This window comes from Bison bison, unplaced genomic scaffold, assembly GCF_000754665.1.
Source record: "Bison bison bison isolate TAMUID 2011002044 unplaced genomic scaffold, Bison_UMD1.0 scf7180017864472, whole genome shotgun sequence".
NCBI lineage: Eukaryota > Metazoa > Chordata > Mammalia > Artiodactyla > Bovidae > Bison > Bison bison.
The window spans coordinates 792,256-810,798 of NW_011495033.1; the positions used below are offsets into that span (position 1 = coordinate 792,256).

General features: G+C 46.0%; 1 protein-coding gene across 7 annotated transcripts in view; it reads left to right on the plus strand.

The window, feature by feature from the left end:
- The window catches only part of SMG6 (SMG6 nonsense mediated mRNA decay factor), a 201,254-nt gene that overhangs the window by 51,906 nt on the left and 130,805 nt on the right, over positions 1-18,543 (plus strand). For 5 of the 7 annotated variants that reach the window (XM_010861313.1, XM_010861312.1, XM_010861316.1 and 2 more), the window contains one exon: positions 2,256-2,401. In XM_010861313.1, the coding sequence (XP_010859615.1) occupies positions 2,256-2,401 (146 nt within the window). Of the gene's footprint in view, positions 1-2,255; positions 2,402-2,507; positions 3,666-18,543 lie in introns of those variants that run through there. The other 2 variants (XM_010861317.1, XM_010861319.1) reach the window with 2 other exon arrangements.

An 18,543-nucleotide genomic window follows, 5' to 3' on the forward strand; every position in this document is an offset into this window, starting at 1 on the left:
GAAATAAAACTACTTACAGGTAATTGGAGACCAAAACCAGAGAGCATTTTGGTTACAAAATTGGGTACGAGAAATGCCGTTATTGAGCTCTGAGGAAGAATCTTTTATCTGCATGTCCTTCAGTTGTTGCCTCACAAAGCTGATGTTGTCTGAGAACTTCATCTTCCCTCGTATCTCAGAAGTGGAGTTACTCTAACTCATACCCTTATGCATTTGATTTCTTTTTCTTTTGTTTTAATCATTGTGAACTAGTTGAAAGGTGAACAGCAAATTTTTTTTTTTTTTTTTTAACTTAAAAAAAGACGATGTGGACATTTGGCCTGGTGCTCGTTTGAGCCTTAAGTCTGACCTAGGGAGTGATAATGGCTGTTTCAATTCGCATCCCGGGAAAGAGTCTTCCTCAGACACAGCCTCGAAGCAGGACCGTCCCACGTGACACTTCTGTCGTGTCGTTCTGTGCTGGCTCTCTACCGCCTTTCAACACAGAGACACATGGCTCCGAGACTCGCCCGGTGTGGCTGCTTTTCAAGCAGAGTGAACTCTGCGATTCTCGTAATGAGAAGTGCTAGCCCCCCTCCCCACCTCCGACCAGAAGGAGTGCTGCACAGTGTCAAGGTTTAAAATGAAACCTTTGTTACAGCCCAGGGGGAAAAATGGATCCAGTCCAGCCCCAAACATATCACTCTCTGCCATTCCAAACCGACCAAGAGTTTTAATGGTTCTGAAACTTTTTAGAGGTGGGAGAAAATCAGTGTGTTTTGGTAGTTTTGTTGCTGTTGGGTGGTGGCGGCAGAGTGTGGGGTGGGGTGGCACTTGAAATGGCATGTGGGGGCAAGGAAGCAAATGCCTGGCATGTTTTGTGCCAATGAAAACGAGGACAGCTCAGCAGAGAAGGGCACTGGAACCTAAACTGTAGTTGACCCGTAACTGTGGCATGACTTCTGGGTGCTGGGGGGTCAGTCGCAGGAGGTGCCTCCAAGGGCGAGGAATGAAGCTTGCCAGGCTTTCAGAAAGCTGTGGAGTTTTCTAGCCTGGGGAGGGTGCTTACTACACACCGGAGAAAGGGTTGAGGTTCAGGTGAAAGCAGAAGCACCTTTCCCTGGGACTCGAGACTGTGTTGTATCCTTTGAGGAGGATTCCCTTCCCTGTGGCTTTCCAGAAGCTACTTATTAATCCAAGCTGGAGCTCTTCCTCACCCTCCTCTCCCCTCACCCCAGTACACAAGCTGTGGACCACAAGCAGTTTGCTTGCTTGTGAGGGGGTGTGAGGATGGATGAAAAGATACTCTGGTGACCGTGAATTGTTCGGCGTGGCCCTCAGGCCCATGTGCCTGGTTTTTTTCTCTCTCTAGCACCGAGTTTGAATTTGCTTTTTATTTCTGAGGACTTCAGCTGTGGTTTGTTCCCGTTGCCAGAGGAGCTCCAGGCATGCACCACTGTTCTGTGGCCACGTTTGGCAAGCAGCGGTTTGAATGACCTCTCCTTAGGAGCGCCGGGTCACTGGCTAGATTTCTGCCTCCCTACATTACAGGCTCTTCCTGTATTGGGAGTGGCAGTTGGCCAGGGCATTATATTTCCACTGGCCTGAAAACATACAGACCCTGATGAGCAGAGCCCTTGTGAGAGGGAGGAGGACAGCAGCTCAGGAAAGGCTGAAACAGATCATCGGGGCCCCCGGTTGAGGGGTTCTCCAGGGGACATTTGGGGTCCTTATGTGGAACGATTCGTGTGCTGGTCCCTAAGTTGACAGCAGCAGAACTGCATCTGAGAGCCTCTCTGAAGTGAAGCTTTGAGTGAAGAATCTTTAGATTCACAAACCTCTTCCTAGAATATGGTTTTCATACTAGAGAGTTTGGGGACTATGCTGGCCTTAGAGCTTAAAGGAAATTTGTTCACTATTTAGAAAAACTGATGGTTTCAGAGAGAAACTTTGATTTCAGCTTGAATCCAGTTATTGCCAGAGGTTAGGAAATAGCATACCAAAGCGTAATAACTCATGGTGATTTATCCAAAAAATTGAGTTGTTTCCATCTCTAAACCCTGAACACGTCTTTCTTTTAAATTTGTTCACAACCTTAGGGTACCCGGAAGGTTTGTGAAGTCAAAGAAGCATCCTAGGTGTTAGCTGTCTGCTTTTCTGAGAAAGAGAGAGAAAGAGGGAGGGAAGAAAGGAATGAATGAGTGCGTGTATGTGTGCGTGCACGCACTGAGTGCTCTCGGGAATATGCCTCACTGATGGGCTGGCTGTGCTTGTAGGATGGAGACGTTCCCTGCAGTGGCTGAGAAGGTCCTCAAGGAGTTCCAGGTGTTGCTGCAGCACAGCCCCTCTCCTATTGGAAGTACCCGCATGCTACAGCTTATGACCATCAACATGTTTGCTGTACACAACTCCCAGTTGAAAGGTAAGGAACATCCAGTTTCTTAATCTAGACAGATAAAGATTAATCTGTCTTCTTTCCTGTGCTGCCATGCCACTGCAGAGTCACACACACACACACACACACCCACCCACCCACCCCTTTCTCTTTTCGTCCATCGCCTTTCAGATCTTTCATGTACCCTCCGAAATCCGTATGACTCTCTAGTGCTTGGGTGGGATGGTTGGAGGGAATCATGGGTATAGAGCTTAATTTGCAAACCCAGAGACGCTGCTGCACATCTGGCTGTGCTGAAGGCAGCAGCAAGGCCTCTCGGAGGCTGCAGACCCAAAGCCTGTCCCGGGGGGGAGGCATGGCTGAAATGTTTCATTGCAGAGACCATACGCTTGGCAGGGATGGGGAATAGCTGTTTCTGGACTAATGTACCCTGTTTGTTCAATATGGAAAAGTCTAGTTCCCTATGGGATATCCCTTGTGGGAGTCTGCCAGGGAGTAAGAACAGAGAATTGATGAGCTTTGGTGACTCAAATCTGGAAGCAAAAAACTCACCAGCCCCAGAGTTTGGCAGATGTAGTGGTATGCATTCTGAGATGCTTTTCTGAACACTGGGTGTTTTTTTTTTTTGACATGAGGTGGGAGGTGGGGAAGGAGAAATGGGGGAGGGGCTGATTGGCAGGATTTGTAAATGTTCTGGTGACCAGGTCACAGTGGAAGGATGTTAACCGGATCCCTTCCCCTCTCCCCCACCCCACTGAGGTAAGGATGATGTGGTTTGACTTGATGGAAATCTGTAGCCTGGAGGTGACATTATTTTGTGTGTTTGTTTGCAAAGGAGACTTGGTCCATGCTGCCAAAAAATCATTTCAGAGCCTCAACAGAGAGTGTCTGGTCTCAGGATTAGAAGGTTGTCACCTGCAATCCCAGGAAGTGGGAATTCCCTTACAGAGACTCCATTGTAAAGCAGACCCAGTGTTTCTGGACAGAGTCTCGCTGGTTCTTTCATGGCACCTTTTCTTAGTGGTCTCTGTCACTCTGAAGTTGGTTTATTTCCCTTTCCCATTTGTATTTAGGGTTGTGCTTCAGCCTGCTCTGGTCAGGTGGGGGGGTGCTCTCCCTGGTGAGCAGGCAGCTGCGCTTTCCTCTGAAACTCGGCTTCTCCGGGGACTCCGCCAGGCCCTCTGCTGGTTTGCATGGGCTTTCTGTCACATCTGAAGCCTAGAGGGAGTTCTCTCGTGCGTCTGCCGCAGCGTCCACAGCTCCTTGCAGAAGGTGAAAGGCCCAGGTTGAGGTGCCATTTTGAACTTCTCTGAATATGTCCGGGAACACCACTGAGAAAGCACGCAGTCCTGAGGGGCAGTGGTGGTTTCCAGGAAGGAGGAAATAGAGTTTGTAAAGGGTGGTGAGGCGGTCAGTCCGGAGGGGAAGGAACTCTATCCCTTCCTCATCGCTTGAGGGTCTCGAGGGTCGGGCCACCGGGTGGGAAGCTCGTGGGCTCGGGGGAGTGGAGCCTCCCGAGGTAGCTTCCTGTTCACTTCCCTGCCTCCGTCTGGCAGCGTCGCAATCAGTGAGCCGCCTGTCACAGAGCGCAGCCTCTGCCAAGGTACTGTTTCCCCATCGGGGAAGCTGGAGGTGTGAATGTAAAGGCCCCACAGCTCTAGTCTGCGGAGCCTCTGTTGTCAGCAACTTCTGCTCCGCGAAAAGGAAGATGTTGGCCTTTTCATAGGCCACCAATGAGTCCTTTCCTTGGAGCTGTTGTAAAGTTAAAAGTTAAGAAAATATGGGTGAAAGGAAGGTGAGACAGTGAGAACAGAGAAAGAAGGAAGTAGTGCTTTCCCCTTGGAGGCCAGCATGCTTTTTCTCAGACTCTTTACCATGGTCGCTCCTAACGAGGACCTGCTTGCCAGGAAGGATGCGTCGCAGCCTGTGCGTGAGACCCCGCCACCGGCTCCGGCTTTGTCCTGACGCTCACCTCCACGGGGCAGCTGGGGCCGAGAGCTGAGGTGGTCCAAGGGTGTTTCAGGGAAAAACAGCCCGGGCCACAGGATGTAACACTCAGCTAGGACAGAGCGCTCTGTGGACATGCTGCCAAGTACCCGGTGTGCAGCTGAGGCGGCTGTCCAGACCCCACTGTGTGGGCTGCCATTGGGAGAGGGGTGAGCAGAGCACTCAGCGGGGCTGGCTGGTGGGAAGATGCACTTTTCCATTTCCCAGCATGTGAGTCATCTTCGCTGGGCCCCTGTGCTGTGCTCGCACGGACAGTGGCAAGAAGGGGGTGTTGTGGCTGAGCTGCAGCATCTGTGCCGGGGGTGGAGCGGGAAGGGGGTTGGGGAGAGGGTAAAGATTTAAATCCTTCACTAATCAGCAGCAGTTTGAATCACATTTTTATGAGTAAGGAAGTGATAAATCAGCCCTTGAGTGTTCAGCCCCCGGGTCCCGTCAGCCGGTGCCCTTCTGAAGGCTGCCCTCCAGGCCGGTCGGCTGGCTGTCAGAGCCGCCACCCAGCCACGGGACCCCGGCTGTCTGCAGCCAGGAAGCGAGGGCCTGCTGCTGCCTGGCCCTCCCAGGTGCTTGGGGTCTGTGGTGATTTGGCAGTCGGTGCAAGTTAACAGACCATCTGGGCCATCATTTTTCTTTCCATTCCTTCTTGGACTTGTCCTTCTGGGTGGGTGTTTGCATATGTCAGTTCCTGGACTCTGTGGAGAAGGAACGTTCCAGCCCAGAGCAGAGGTGATCTGTGTCCCCCAACGGCCGTCGAGATCCTCTCCATCTATGCCTGGCCCTTCCCTGGAGATGTGGTGCCTAGGGATAGCCACAGGGATAGCCTTATGAAAAAGCATGTCCTTTGCTGTGGCCTCTAACTCGTTTTTGTATGGGCTCGGTGCTACCCTGGTATAAGTCCTCTTTTCAAAATATCGGAAATGATACTAATAGTGTGATTATTCAAATACTTTTCAAATGTGCTTTCCTTGGGGTCGAGAGACACAGAACTCTTAAAGAGCTTCAGGCACCCCAGAAGGCCCAACGGAGGGGAAACACTTAGATGGTCAAAGAGGCCTTTCTTAACTTACAGTTTTCCCTGGAGCTCAAGGAGGTAGAGGTCGTGAGATTTGTCCCCCTTCCAATAAAAGAAAGTAAGTTGACTTTTGCCACATCATTTAACCAGTGAACCTTTCAGGTCTCAGCAGTGATCTTAAAACTCACAAGTTCAAGGCTATTGATACCTTTATCTCCTCCCATCAGGTGGGTGCTCTGCAAGAAGCCTGCTGGAGTGGGACTGCAGAGAGTCCAGAATCCTACTAGTCTACATTGAAGAGGTTGAGGACAGAGACATGCGAGGGATGTTTGGGTTTCCCTTAGCGGAGGGCCTGGTATTTATCAGGCACTCAGTAAGCATTCACTGAGCACATGGACGAGGAAGTCCATGGTTCCAGGCCGACCGTCACTGAACAGTGTGTTCCCTTCCTGGCCTGTGTCCAGAATTGCCCTTTGGCGAGTAATGGGTGGTGGCGAGATAGGTGGTTCCCAGGGTGATGTCACCGCCGGTCATCGGAGAAGCGGGGCCTTCTCCACGTGCCTCAGCATTTAACACTTCAATAGCCACCCGATTGGCTGATGTGGTGCTGGAGAGGGAATGGTTGATCTAAACCACAAGCACTCCCAAGAATTTTAATTTTTTTTTTTTTAATTCTGTAATGTAAGGAAATAAAGCTCTCGTTTCTTGAAGAGGAGTAATCGAAGCAGTATTTGTGGTAGGGCACCCCTGGAACCCCACTGCATCTCCCATCTGTGCCCAATTTGCTCCATTCTGGTCCCCTTGTTTCTTCCCCCTGTTTTCTCTCCCTCTTGCTCTCTCTCTCACTTTGTCTTTTTAAAAAATATGTTTTTATAATTCCTGGAATCAAAACCATTGCAGGCACACACTGTTTTATTTTACTGTATTATTGGATTATACTTCCTATAAATCATTGGATGTTATTCATTGGCCACCACTAGAATAACTTCCCTTTTCTGTGCTCTGGCCCCTTCTTTTTCCTCCTCTTTTTCTTCATCTACCAGTTCACAAAGGAGGCCTCCGTGTCAGCCTTGCAGAAAAGCCCTGGTGACAGCAAGAGGGCACCCAAGAGACACTGCTCGTGTGTTCGCCGTTGGGGCTTCCTGTTCTTAGGGAACGTTTAGGGGCTGGCATTGAGCTAGGGCTAGGCTGGCATTCCTTTCGTTATCGTTTATGCTCGCTTTTATGGTTTGTTAGTAATCCTGAATTGCAGGAGGTGGTGGGAGGGGGTGCCACCTGCCTGCCTCCAGAGGGATAGAGACACGGGACCTGTCGACAGGGGACCCACAGAACTTGACCCCAGTGTGTGGGACGCTTGAAATGGGAGCCACTCACCTCCAGGCTGTGGTCATGTATGCAGGTTGACCCTAGTTTGTGAAGTTTACAGTCACAACCAAAATTTCTTTGTCTTCAGCAAACCACCGCCTTAGAGACCTTTGGTAAGGCAGGGTGCTGCCCCATGCAGCTCACTTCTGTCTGCATCTCTCACCGGAGCAGAATGTATCAAGTGCCTAATCCCCTGCTTGTCAGAACAGCTGTACAGGAATCCACCTCTCGGAAAGGGTAGGCCTGAGTTGAGCTGTGTAAACTGCCCCTCTCATCCCTTCTTGTCTGTCTCTGGTGATAGAAACTCTTGGGCTGTTTCTCCCCAAGGACCTTTGCGTAGATTTTACAGGTAGTCGGCACTGCCTGGCCTTCGTTTTCAGGACTGCTCAGTTGAGGGCAGATAAACAAAGAAACAGCCAGCTTGGCCCCCAAATTATGTGAGAAATGGATTCGGAGGTCAGAAGAGGCAAGGCTTTAGGAGGCGGACCAGGGGAAGGACGCATCCCTCTGCCCTGCCCTCTGTTCCTCCGGGGGAGCTACAGCTATCAACAGGCTGCTTAGCATGGATTTCTTCCCTCAGAGTTCCCCGGAACAGAAGGAAAAGCTAAGGAAGTGTTTGTCGTGGGATCTTCCTATCTTCCCTACTCTGAATTCCAGGGTCCTTGTTTTCAGAATGAATCCGTTATTTTAGGCTGAGGAAGGAGAAGCAGTTGTGAAAAGCTAAAGACATGAGAAAATCCACTCATATCAATAAAATTAAGCCTCTTACCATGTCGGTTGGTGAAATGGTTTCTGGTTTTGCCCCAGGGTTACAGTGTGGTTTGATGTCCGTGGCTGCTCTGTGGGGCAATGGAGAAGTGCAGTGTCCCGTCACCACCTCATCTTTACTATGGGCTAGAGACCTCATCTCTGCTGCCATTTTATAGCTTCTCAATTTGATTTTTTTTTTCTCCTGGATGGATGGACTTGTTCTGAAAGAGAGACGTTATTGGGGGGATGCTGGCAGCAGGACTCTCTGCTGCCTTTTGTGAACTCTCCTTAAACTCTTCCTGGGGAGTAAAATTTTACATGTTACAGGGGGCGTGGGCCAGCTCTCTGCTATTTGTTGAATACTCAGGGAACATGAGTATGTTCTTGGGGTGGGGATTAGGGGGAGTAAGTTGCACTTTGGACCCTAACCAACTAAATGTTGGTCTGGGGAAGAACTGTAAGCTTTCAGATGTAGTGGCCAGGAATGACAACAGAACAACATTGTGGTCATACCTGATGAGATTTTATGGTTGCTGTATATGTATTCTCATGTGATGTCTCCCGTCAGCCTCTGACTCTTTGCAATCCCATGGACTATATATAATCCATGGAATTCTCCAGGCCAGAATACTGCAGTGGGTAACCTTTCCCTTCTCCAGGGGATCTTACCAACCCAGGGATCAAACCCAGGTCTTCCGAATTGCAGGCGCATTCTTTACCAGCTGAGCCACCAGGAAAACCCAAGAATACTGGAGTGGGTAGCCTATCCCTTCTCCAGCAGATCTTCCTGACCCAGGAATCGAACTGGGGTCTCCTGCATTGCAGGCAGATTAACTGAGCTACCAGAAAAGCCCCGAGACAGATGGGACAGCTATTTTGTGTCCTATTTCGTCGATTTACAGACTAGAAACATACTAGAAAGGCTGAGTAACTTTAGGAAGGTCACAAAGGTAGTAAATTACACCCAGGTCTGAAGGGTCCAGCCTCCCGTGTCAGATGGCACACAGAAATTTCTTTGGACCTGGTTGAGACAGCTCAACACAGCAAGCAATCGTTCCCACCCTGCCTCACCACCACCTCCACCCCCCAGTCTAAGCAGCTGCATTTTCCCTCTACTAAATAATACAGATAGCTTGGCACACTTAAACTCTGTCCTCTTCTCCTTTTCTCTTCCTCAGTTAATATGCTACTGTTGTCAGCTGTTTTAATTATTTTTTTACTTTTAAACCTTGAAAGACAAGTTGTTGTTTTCACTTTTGTTTTGTTTTCATTATTATCATGATTGTTTTGATGGTAAATATTTGTTTAGACTCACCTATATATTTACTACTTTCTTTTCATTCCTTTTTATATTTCAGACCTTCTCCCTGGGATCAGTTTCTTTTCCTTTTTTTTTTTTTTTGGCTGCCCCTCCCTGTCTGTGGGATCTTAGTTCCTGGATCAGGGATGGAACCCAGCAGTGAAAGGGCAGAGTCCTAATCACTGGACCACCAGGAATTCCCTGGGACTGTTTTCTTTTTGCGTGAAGCATATTCTTTAGAATTTATTTAGTGACATTCTTTTGATGACAAACTTTTCCAATTCGTATTTGTCTGAAAACCCTTTATTTTCCCGATTCCTCTATATTCACTGGTAATAGAACTCTATATTAACAGTTGTTTTTCTTTAGCCCACTGAAGGTACCTTGCTGTCTCTGGGTTGTTACTGTTTAAAAGTCAACCGTCAGTCTAATTGTCCTCTTAAAAATAATCTGTGTCTCTGGGTGATTCTTAGGTCTTTTTTTTTTTAATAAACCCTTTGATGTTCTACAGCTTTAATGATTTTCTAGGTTTGTACTTTTTTTTTTTTTTGCTGGGGATTTATAGGGCTTCATGTATCTGTGAGTTGATTTCAGCAGTTTTAGAAAATTCTTAGCATTCTTTTTTTACATACTGCATCTGCCCGTGCTTTCTCTTCTCCTTCTGTCTTAAATGTCTCTTAAAACTTCTCTTTCATTTTTGACTCTCTCTCTCTCTCTTTTTTTTTTTTTTTTGGTGCTGCATTCCTCATAATTTCCTTAACTCTGTCCCTGAACCTTTTCTTAGCTCTATCTAATCTGCTAAACATGCCCTGCTGAGATTTTATTTCAGTTATATATTTTTATTTCCAGATTTTTTTCCTCCTAAATCTGGCCTTTTCCTGTTAGTTTCTTATTTCCTGAACATATTTGTGAGTTTGTCTTTTATTTATTTTCTAATATATTAAACGTGTTATTTTAGGGACTCTGATCAAGGGGTCCTTTTAGGTGAGGTTCTGCTAGTCTCGTATTTCTGCTGGTTGTTGCACGTGTGCCTTGTTTCCCGTGTAATTAAAAAAAAAATTTTTTTTTTCTCTGTAATCTGCTAATTTTCTGTGGGAAATCATTAGTGGGAATTCTTGGAGACCTGGGATGAAAATGGGGAAAAGGTTTGAGTTTGCTTTTGTCCACAGTCTGGTGTAAAGAGTCTAAAATAATCATTCTGAGTAAAATGCCTGCTTGAGGGTTTTCAAACCGTTCAGGTAATGCGAATTCAGGCTGCACACCCCTGTGAGGGCTAGTGTACAGTCTGCACTTTCCGTGCACTATTTTTTTTCTCTCTTCTAGTCAGCCTCAGGGTTTGATATAGTCAGTTTTTTAGTTAGTTGTCTTATCACGAGGCTGAGGATGGCTTCTGATTCACCTTTGTACTTGGGTGTAGCTCTGTGGGACCTCAGCTTTATGGCAGGGGTCTTGGGCATCCTCTTGTTGGCTGTACCCACAAAGCCTCAGAAACCCAGAGCTCAAGTTCAGCAGGTAGCAGAGGTTCTTGGGGTAAAGCCTGGCCCTGTCCCACACTTAACAGCTCTAGTTTTCTGTCTTTACTCAGTCCCTGGCCAGAGGATTCCTTTTTAATTTATTAACTCACCGCTGCTTTCTAGAAGGATTTTAAAAATGCTCTTTCCAGGATAATTAGTTGTTTCATTGGGAGAGTAGACCTAGGTTCCTAGTCTGCCTGCCGTGTTACTAGAGGAAATGCTGTTATTCCTTTTTTCTTTGAAACATCAGACTCGAGCATTTTTTCCTAACCTCTGCCTGTGAACAGTGTGATTAGGGGCACCTGTATGTCGGGTGGCGAGAGCATGGTAGGCTGGGCAGCTCCTTTTCCAGCCGTTGCAGCCTAGTTTTATGGCAGATGGTTTATGGGCTCAGATTTTTTTATTTTTCCAAGAGATGGTCAAGGTATACACTACTCAGAGGACTAATTGACAGATGGGGAAGAAAGGTAATGGAAGGCAGGGATAGAGGCCTGTCGCTGAAATGATAGAAGCCATTTATTGCCGAAAGGGTGTAAGCTAGGGATCTGGACAAGAGTGGTCTCTAGTCTCAGCCACATTACACTCCAGAGCTGGTAAACTCTGTTGGCCCATAAAAATCCTTTCCATTAGTCAGGGTGCTCTGTGCTTTTGTTCTTGACTACTGCTGTCCTTAGAGCTGTTTGGTTGGCTTGTATGTCCCAGTTTCCTTTTTAGAAGGCAGATTGTCATATGGTTAGGAATTTATTTACTGTAATTGGAGTTTTCTGGCTTCTCGAGTCCCCTCTTCAGATATCAGACTCCCATCTCGAAACTTAGTTCAGAAACTGCCCACGTGATCCCTTGCCCCAAGTGCCAACAGCAGATGCAGCAATTGACACGCTGCAGGGAGTTTCCAACTGCTGGGCAGGTTTCTGAAATCCAGACACGTGCTGTTCACACGTTGGCTTCTGAAGCAAGGATCAGCGGTTGGAAGAGGGGAGGGGCTGGCAGGCCTGGAGGGAGAAAGATCTTATAATGCCTGCCCAGGGCTTAAGGCTGTGTCAGCTTTCTTCATCCCTCCTCCAGCTGGCGTTGGCAGGACAGAGTAAATCACTGTGGAGTGGTTATGAGCCCAACTCACTAGGGGCTTCTCTGAGGCACACCTGTGACGTCATCCCGTTATCACTGCTTGTTCTGCATAACCTCTTTCCACCTCTCCCCTGAGAGAGGGTGATGCCCAGAACTCGTGTCAGGGCAGTGAACAGAGAGAAATGTTTGGTAATCATTATTTCGAGATGCCTGCTAAGGACACAGTTGTAGGCTATTGACACATTCTTCAAGATTCCACACTGAAAGCAAAAACCCTCTTGCAAACATGCCCTGGATACCCTTTGTGAATCGAACTTGTTTTTAAACATGAAGAGAAAGATGATCCAGAAAGACTTGAAACTCCTAACTGTGGTCTCTCTTGTTCCCATTTCCCCTTTTTACACACACATACACACACACATGTAGTCTGCTCTCCAGAAAGACTTGAAACTCCTAACAAGCACTCACACACACACAGGCTGCTCTCCACAAGCCTCTGCTGGCTTCCCATTTCTCTCAGAGCAAAAGCCGTGAAGGTCTTCACAAGGCCTTCCGGTGTAGACTCTCCCTCCTCCCCACTGCCCTCCTTGCTGTCTCTGGTCTCATTCGGACCACACCCTGACTTGCTTACTTTGTTTTAGTTACTCTGGCCTTCTTGCAGATCCTCTGATGAGCCAGGGGCTTCTCCCACCTTTGGGCCCTTGCATTAAAGTTTCCTCTACATGGAAGCGCTCTTTCTCCAGCCATCTGCATGGCCTGTATCTCATCTCCCATGAGTCTGTTCAAGTCTTAGCTCCACGTGACTTACTCTGACCATTCTGCGCCCCCGTCCTGCTCTGCTTTTCTTTTTCATAACAGTTGTTCTCTAAACACTAGATAACTTGTGTATATCTTTTTTTTTTCATTTTTTTTTCACATTTTTCAAAAGAATTTATTAAGAAACAGAAAAAAGGGTATAAAGTACACAATCAAAGAAATGAAAGAGTTTACAACATGGATTCTTCAGGCCGGTGGCAACTAAGAAATATTTGCTGGGCCGACACCAAGGGTACGGAGACCCCAATTCCATTTTCAATCCCATTTCTCTTGGCTGCTAACCGAACCAGCTCAAACTTCCTCCTAAGAGAAGTCAGATTGCCTTCCAAAATCTCCCCGAACTACTTCCCAGTTGCCTTTACAGCCCTTCTCTGCCTGGTCCCCGATTCCTCCTAGGCTTCAGGTGAGGTCAGCTAGACCCTTCTGAGCCTTCTCCACTCCTCCAGTCACTCTGTGGTTCCTCAATCTGTTTTTGTTCCCGTCCAGATTCATTTAATTACATTCATGAACCAGTTGGGCTGGCTTGTTCTGCTGCCTTTGGTCAAGTTACCTGTTTTTCTAAGCCTACATCTGAACTTGACCTTTCTCCTGTTGGGAAGGACTTCTTGAGCAGTGTCTCTGGCAGCTCCCTGCCCCAGTTAGTCCAAGGCTACTTTCTCCCCCAGACAGAACTCTGCACCCCCATCCAACCTCCCACTTCCAGGTGGCTCTGGTTCTCAGCTAACCTGCCTGGGTGGTGGTTTAGTTGCTAAGTTGTGTCTGATTCTTGAGACCCATGGACTGTAGCCCGCCGGGCTCCTCTGTCCATGGGATTCTCCGGACAAGAATACTGGAGTGGGTTGCCGTTGCCTTCTCCAACTTGTGTGTATCTTTATTATTTGTTTTCCCTCACGACTCCTCTGCAAGACTGTAAGTTCCCTGCAGTTAGGGATCCCTGGCCTGTTTTACCCACTGATGTATTTATTGTGAGTATCCAGGGCAGTGCCTCGTGTGCTGTAAGTTTGAAATAAGCAGGTTTTGTGCTGTGCTGTGCTTAGTTGCCCAGTCGTGTCCGACTCTTTGCGACCCCGTGGACTGTAGCCCACCAGGCTTCTTTGTCCATGGGGATTCTCCAGGCAAAAATACTGGAGTGGGTTGCCATTCCCACCTCCTGGGGATCTTCCCAACCCAGGGATCAAACCCAGGTCTCTCGCATTGTAGGTGGATTCTTTACTGAGCCCCCAGGGAAGCCCAAGTAGGTTTTGAGTTGAATTGACATCAAGAATAAAGTTGGTCAGCAAGTCAGTCTAGACACTGAAAGTTGAGTGGCAGGGCCACGGGGCATCTGCTATTTGGGCTATTACTTATAATCATGTTTTTCCTTGTTTTTTGTTAACGTGCCACTTCTGAATATGTCATTTCCAACTGCCTGTTTTATATCCTGACATTCAATTAGAGTACATTAAATGTGTCTTGCTGTTTACTGTTAATACTGGATTCAGTGTCTTCACGGCTCTGGAAGCAAAGTTTCTTTGAATACAACATGAGTTCTGTCCCCTGTCGTCTCCTAAATCTTTCATCATAAATTCTCTGTCCTTTCTTCCTGCCCATAAATATCCTTTTATTTTTCCTTGTCTACTCATTTACTATATTTTTTTATTCTCACCTTACTGGAGCAACTGTGTCCTGTTTTGTGTAAGCTAAATAATTTTTTTAAATAAGTTTTCACCTTTTGGGTTTTGTTGAGTGCTGGAAAAAAAAAAAAGAAAAAAAGTGGAAACCACCTGTAAACCGGCTTCCCAGCAGTGACATTCCTTCCTATATGTATGTGTGAATATTCAAGTTTTACAGTTGAAAGTATACTGAGTATAAAGTGTTTGATTCTGTTTTCACTTGTTTTATAAGTATTCAGTTATGAAATTCTTTGTAAATATATTTAATGGCTGAATAATATTCTCATGTAAATGTGTTAACATTAATGTAATCATTACCCGTTTTCACACATTTCCCCCACTTTTCTCAGATTATAAATAATGCTTTAATTAACATCTTTTAATAAATAGGAAACATGCTTTTCCTATTATTTCATTGGACTGTATTTTTAGAAACTAACTTTTAGGTTTAAAAGGTTTGAAGCCTTTTAACGCTTTTGATACATGGTGTGTAGGATTACTTTCTTCAGAAGCTGTGCCAGCTTACAGTCTTAGCGGCAGTGTTTGAGAACGCCCAGTGACCACCTCTTGCTAGTTCTGAGTATTGTTAATATTTTATAGTCCTTAGCACAATGTCGGCATTCATAAAGTTGTTGAATAAATGACAGAAGAAAACCTATCTCTGTTTTTTTTCAATAGACTATTTTTTAGAAAAGTTTTCAATTCATAGCAAAAATGGAGTGGAAATACAGAGAGTGCCGTACTATCTCCTGCCCTAAACTTGCACAGCTTTCTTGCTATCAACATCCAGAATGAGTGGTTCATTTGTTACAGTTAATGAACCTGATCATCATCATTACCTAATGCCCATCGTTCACCGTAGAGTTCTCTCTTGGTGGTGTTCTGTGAGTTTAGACCAGTGTAGAATGACGTGTATCCTCCGTTATGGTATCGTATTGCCCTGAATGTCTGTGCTCTGCCTGTCCATCCCTCCCACCCTCCCTTCTAACCCCTGGCAAACACTGATGTTTTTACTGTCTCCATAGTTTTGCTTTTCCAGAATGTCATAGAATTAGGGTCCTACAGTAGTAGGTAGCTGTTTCAGATTGGCTTCTTTCACTTAGTCATGGCTTGACAGCTCTTTTTTTCCTCTCTAAAGCACTGAGTAGTATTCCATTATTTGAGTAGACCACAGTTGATTTATCCATTAACCTGCTGAAGGATATCTTGGTTGCTTCTAAATTTTGGCAATTATGTATAAGGCTGCTATAAACATCTGAGTGCAGGTTTTTGTGGGGACTTAAGTTTTCAACTCATTTGAGTAAATACCAAGGAGTGTGAGTGCTGGGTCATATGGTAAGACTGTGTTTAGTTTTGTAGGAAACTGCCAAACCGTCTTCCAACCTGTCCTGTTTTCAATTGCATTTCTTTGATTATTGGTGAGAGTGGACATTTTTTCCTGTGTTTTATTAACCATGTATAGTTCTGTGTGGTCCTGTTCTCTGCAAATTTTTTCATTCCTCCCTAATATTTTTCCTACCAGTTTATTTGAGGTTTATAGTTGATATAGCAAGTCCTTTCTGTGTTCATTGGTGATTTTCTTACTTGTATTTGATTCTTAATTATATATATATTTTAATGTACAAAAGTTGTAAAAAATTTTTGTAGTTAAAAATGTCATCCTTTATGATTTACTTCATTGCTCTTAAAGCTTAAAAAGGAGACGTTTCTAGGCAGCTCTGCAAATATATTTTCATTTCCATCAGCTGGAGGGAATTCTAGCCCCATTTGTAATTTCATTCAGTTGGTAAGAGATGCGAGGAACCCTACGCGCTTAATGAAATAACACCCAAGAGTTGTGACCGTAGATCTTCTGCATCAGATGTAAAAGTTCCGGACCAGCATAGCAGCCCATTTTTATACATTTCGCAGAGTGAGGTAGAGGTGGAGTCACCAAGGGCTGCACTGTCAAGAGTCAGACCTTTCCCCTCACTTCACCTCACCCCACCTCACCTCAGGTGACCGCTTGCCAGCTGGGAAGAGCTCAGGCCTCGAAAGTTAACTTGGGCGTGTAGGCGAGTGGTCGTGTGGTCGTGTGGTCTTGCCATTTCAGGGAGGAAAGAATACGGTTGCCTTTTGTGGCTGTCCTGCTTTTCACTAAGGAATGAATTGTCAGTGTGTAACAGAATATTAATAAGGAAGTACCATCTTTATTTGGTAGCAAAAGCTCTGGGAGTAAACAGTCTATGGAGCAGAATTGCAAGGAATTAAGGCTGTGTCGGGGGGGCACAGAAGCCACCAGCACATGGAACTAGACTCAGCCAGAGACATTTGGATGCAGATGTTTCCCGTAATCTCTGGTAGCCTTTCCATTAGTCAGTCTTGGCTTTGGAGGCACTGTGGGCTTCCCAGGTAGCACTAGTGGTAAAGAACCCGCCTGCCAAGGCAGGAGATGTAAGAGACACGGGTTCGACCCTTAGGTAGGGAAGATCCCACGGAGAAGGGCATGGCAGTCCACTCCAGTATTCTTGTCCGGGAAACCCTATGGACAGAGGAGCCTGGCAGGCCGCAGTCTGTATGGTCTCACAGAGTCGGATACGACTGAAGCAGCCTAGCACACACTCACGTGGAAGGTGTGCCAGGGCAGCATCTCTGTGGAACCAGCGCACCTGCCTGACGGGCTCAAGGTTGTGCAGGAGGAGGACAGAAGAGAATGAAATATCTTTGCTTTACGGAACTCAGGGAGAGTTACAGGGCTGGAACAGATGTGTGTGTGCCGCCAAGTCAGGGGAGTCAGATCATCACATTTCTGTTTCCTGGGTGAGTGACTCCTAGGGGTGGGGTCAGCTGCCAAAAATGTGATCTCTCCTTCCTCTGAAGGCTGTGTGGTTATGAACTTTGCAGTTGATCACATTTTTGTAAAATAATACATGTTATATACACATTTCAGCAGAAAAAAACTTAAATCATGATTCCCTGGGATAGATTAAAGGTGTCTTTAATTTTCTTTGTTTTCTTTGGGTTCTTAAAGTTTTCTATAGTGATCACAGTGTTTTTGTATTAAACTTATTTTTAGAAATTGTAATGACAAAAAAATTGAAGTTAGGTAAAATTAGGTTCTAGCTCTGATTGTGTTACATGCTGTATCATGCAAATTAGTTAACAGCTTCTAAATCTGTTTTTATATCTGGTACCTTGAGCATAGAAGACATTTATTAAATATTTACTGATTTAAACCTTCTCACCATAATTATTTGCCACTGATTGCCAGTATCTCTCTCCCTCCCTTACAGGAAGATCCTATTTCCTCTCTTTAACTTGAGGTTCAAACAAAGCAACTTTGATTTTGAGGGTTTTGTTTTCTCAAAAACAAAAGTATTTTGTGTTCTTTTGACATTGCTGATTCTTCTCTCTTCTTTCATTCCAGAAGAATCAATAACCTAACAGACCAACTAGAGGATATTCAGCTGTACTAAAAAATTCAATAATTTTAGCTTCATGAAATACATAGATCCGTCAACTAGAGTATTTACTCCATGAGAACAAGAGAAGACTGTATATTTTATGAAATCCCTAGCAATATCAAAGCTAACTTCAGAATTAGGTACTTAATCATTAATTATCAATTGATTAACTTACCAGGGTTTGGGATTATATAAAATGAGTTTAGGCATGTAAGAAATTAGCAACTTAATTTTTAAAAAAAAACTGGTATATTTCTTGCAGCCAAGTAAACATGCGTGTTAAAAAACTTACACACACAGATATATATGTACTCCCTGCTGCCCGCCCCCCCGGGACCCGAGGCCACCCTGTGCAGCTTGTGGGAGCTTAGTTCACAGACCAAGGATTGAACCTGGGCTCCCATAGTGGAATCCTGGACTGCTAGGGGATTCCCAAAGATGTTTCTTTGGTTTTAAGACATTCTGTTACAGTGGCTTTATGCAGTCTCCATGGTGACAAGCCATCAGTACCTTCACTTTGAGATGGTAATGCTACAGTGGACTGCTTTGAGAAACCAGGAGTAAGATCTTCAACATATTTCTCCCCCCGTTTTTTCTTTACCCCAAACTATGGGGCCCTCTCCCACTGAAGACAGTAGGAAGGCGCATTTGTAAAGACAGTCCTCTTAATTAACTAATGCTCTGTAGCCCATGGCTGGTGCTCCTTCCCACAGGAGGCGGAGCAGTTCAGTCAGCCATCGTGGTACCTGCTGTCAGTTTCGCCCTTGCTCCGAAGCCCTTAAAGGCAAGGAGCGTCCTGTTGGGAAGTGGTGGAAATGCCTCCACATATGTGTGCTATTTCTTTAAAAGAAAGTTGAGCGGAAGTGATGCTGTGGGGAACATCTGCACTCGGGCCGCGGAGAGCGAGATGCGCTGCAGCTGGTGTAAGGCCCTGGCAGGCTGAGGCGCTGCTGTCTGTTGGGGTTTACTTCTGTCTACATTGAAACATGGCTTTGGGAGGGGGTTGGTGGCCCGCTGCCAGCCTCAGTTAGCCTGCCCTTCTCTTTCCTCTTTCCTCCTCACTCCCCCCACCCCAGCTCCCCTCCTTCATGCTTTAAAGTCACATTTCCAGGCCAGACGTAGAATTAATCTCTGGGCACTTCACATTGCTGGCAGCTGAAAGCAGGATGTGGGATCTTTTTTTTCTCTCTCTTTCTCTCTCTCTGCGTCTTGGCTGACTTTTTTACCTCTCGAAGAATTTGGAAG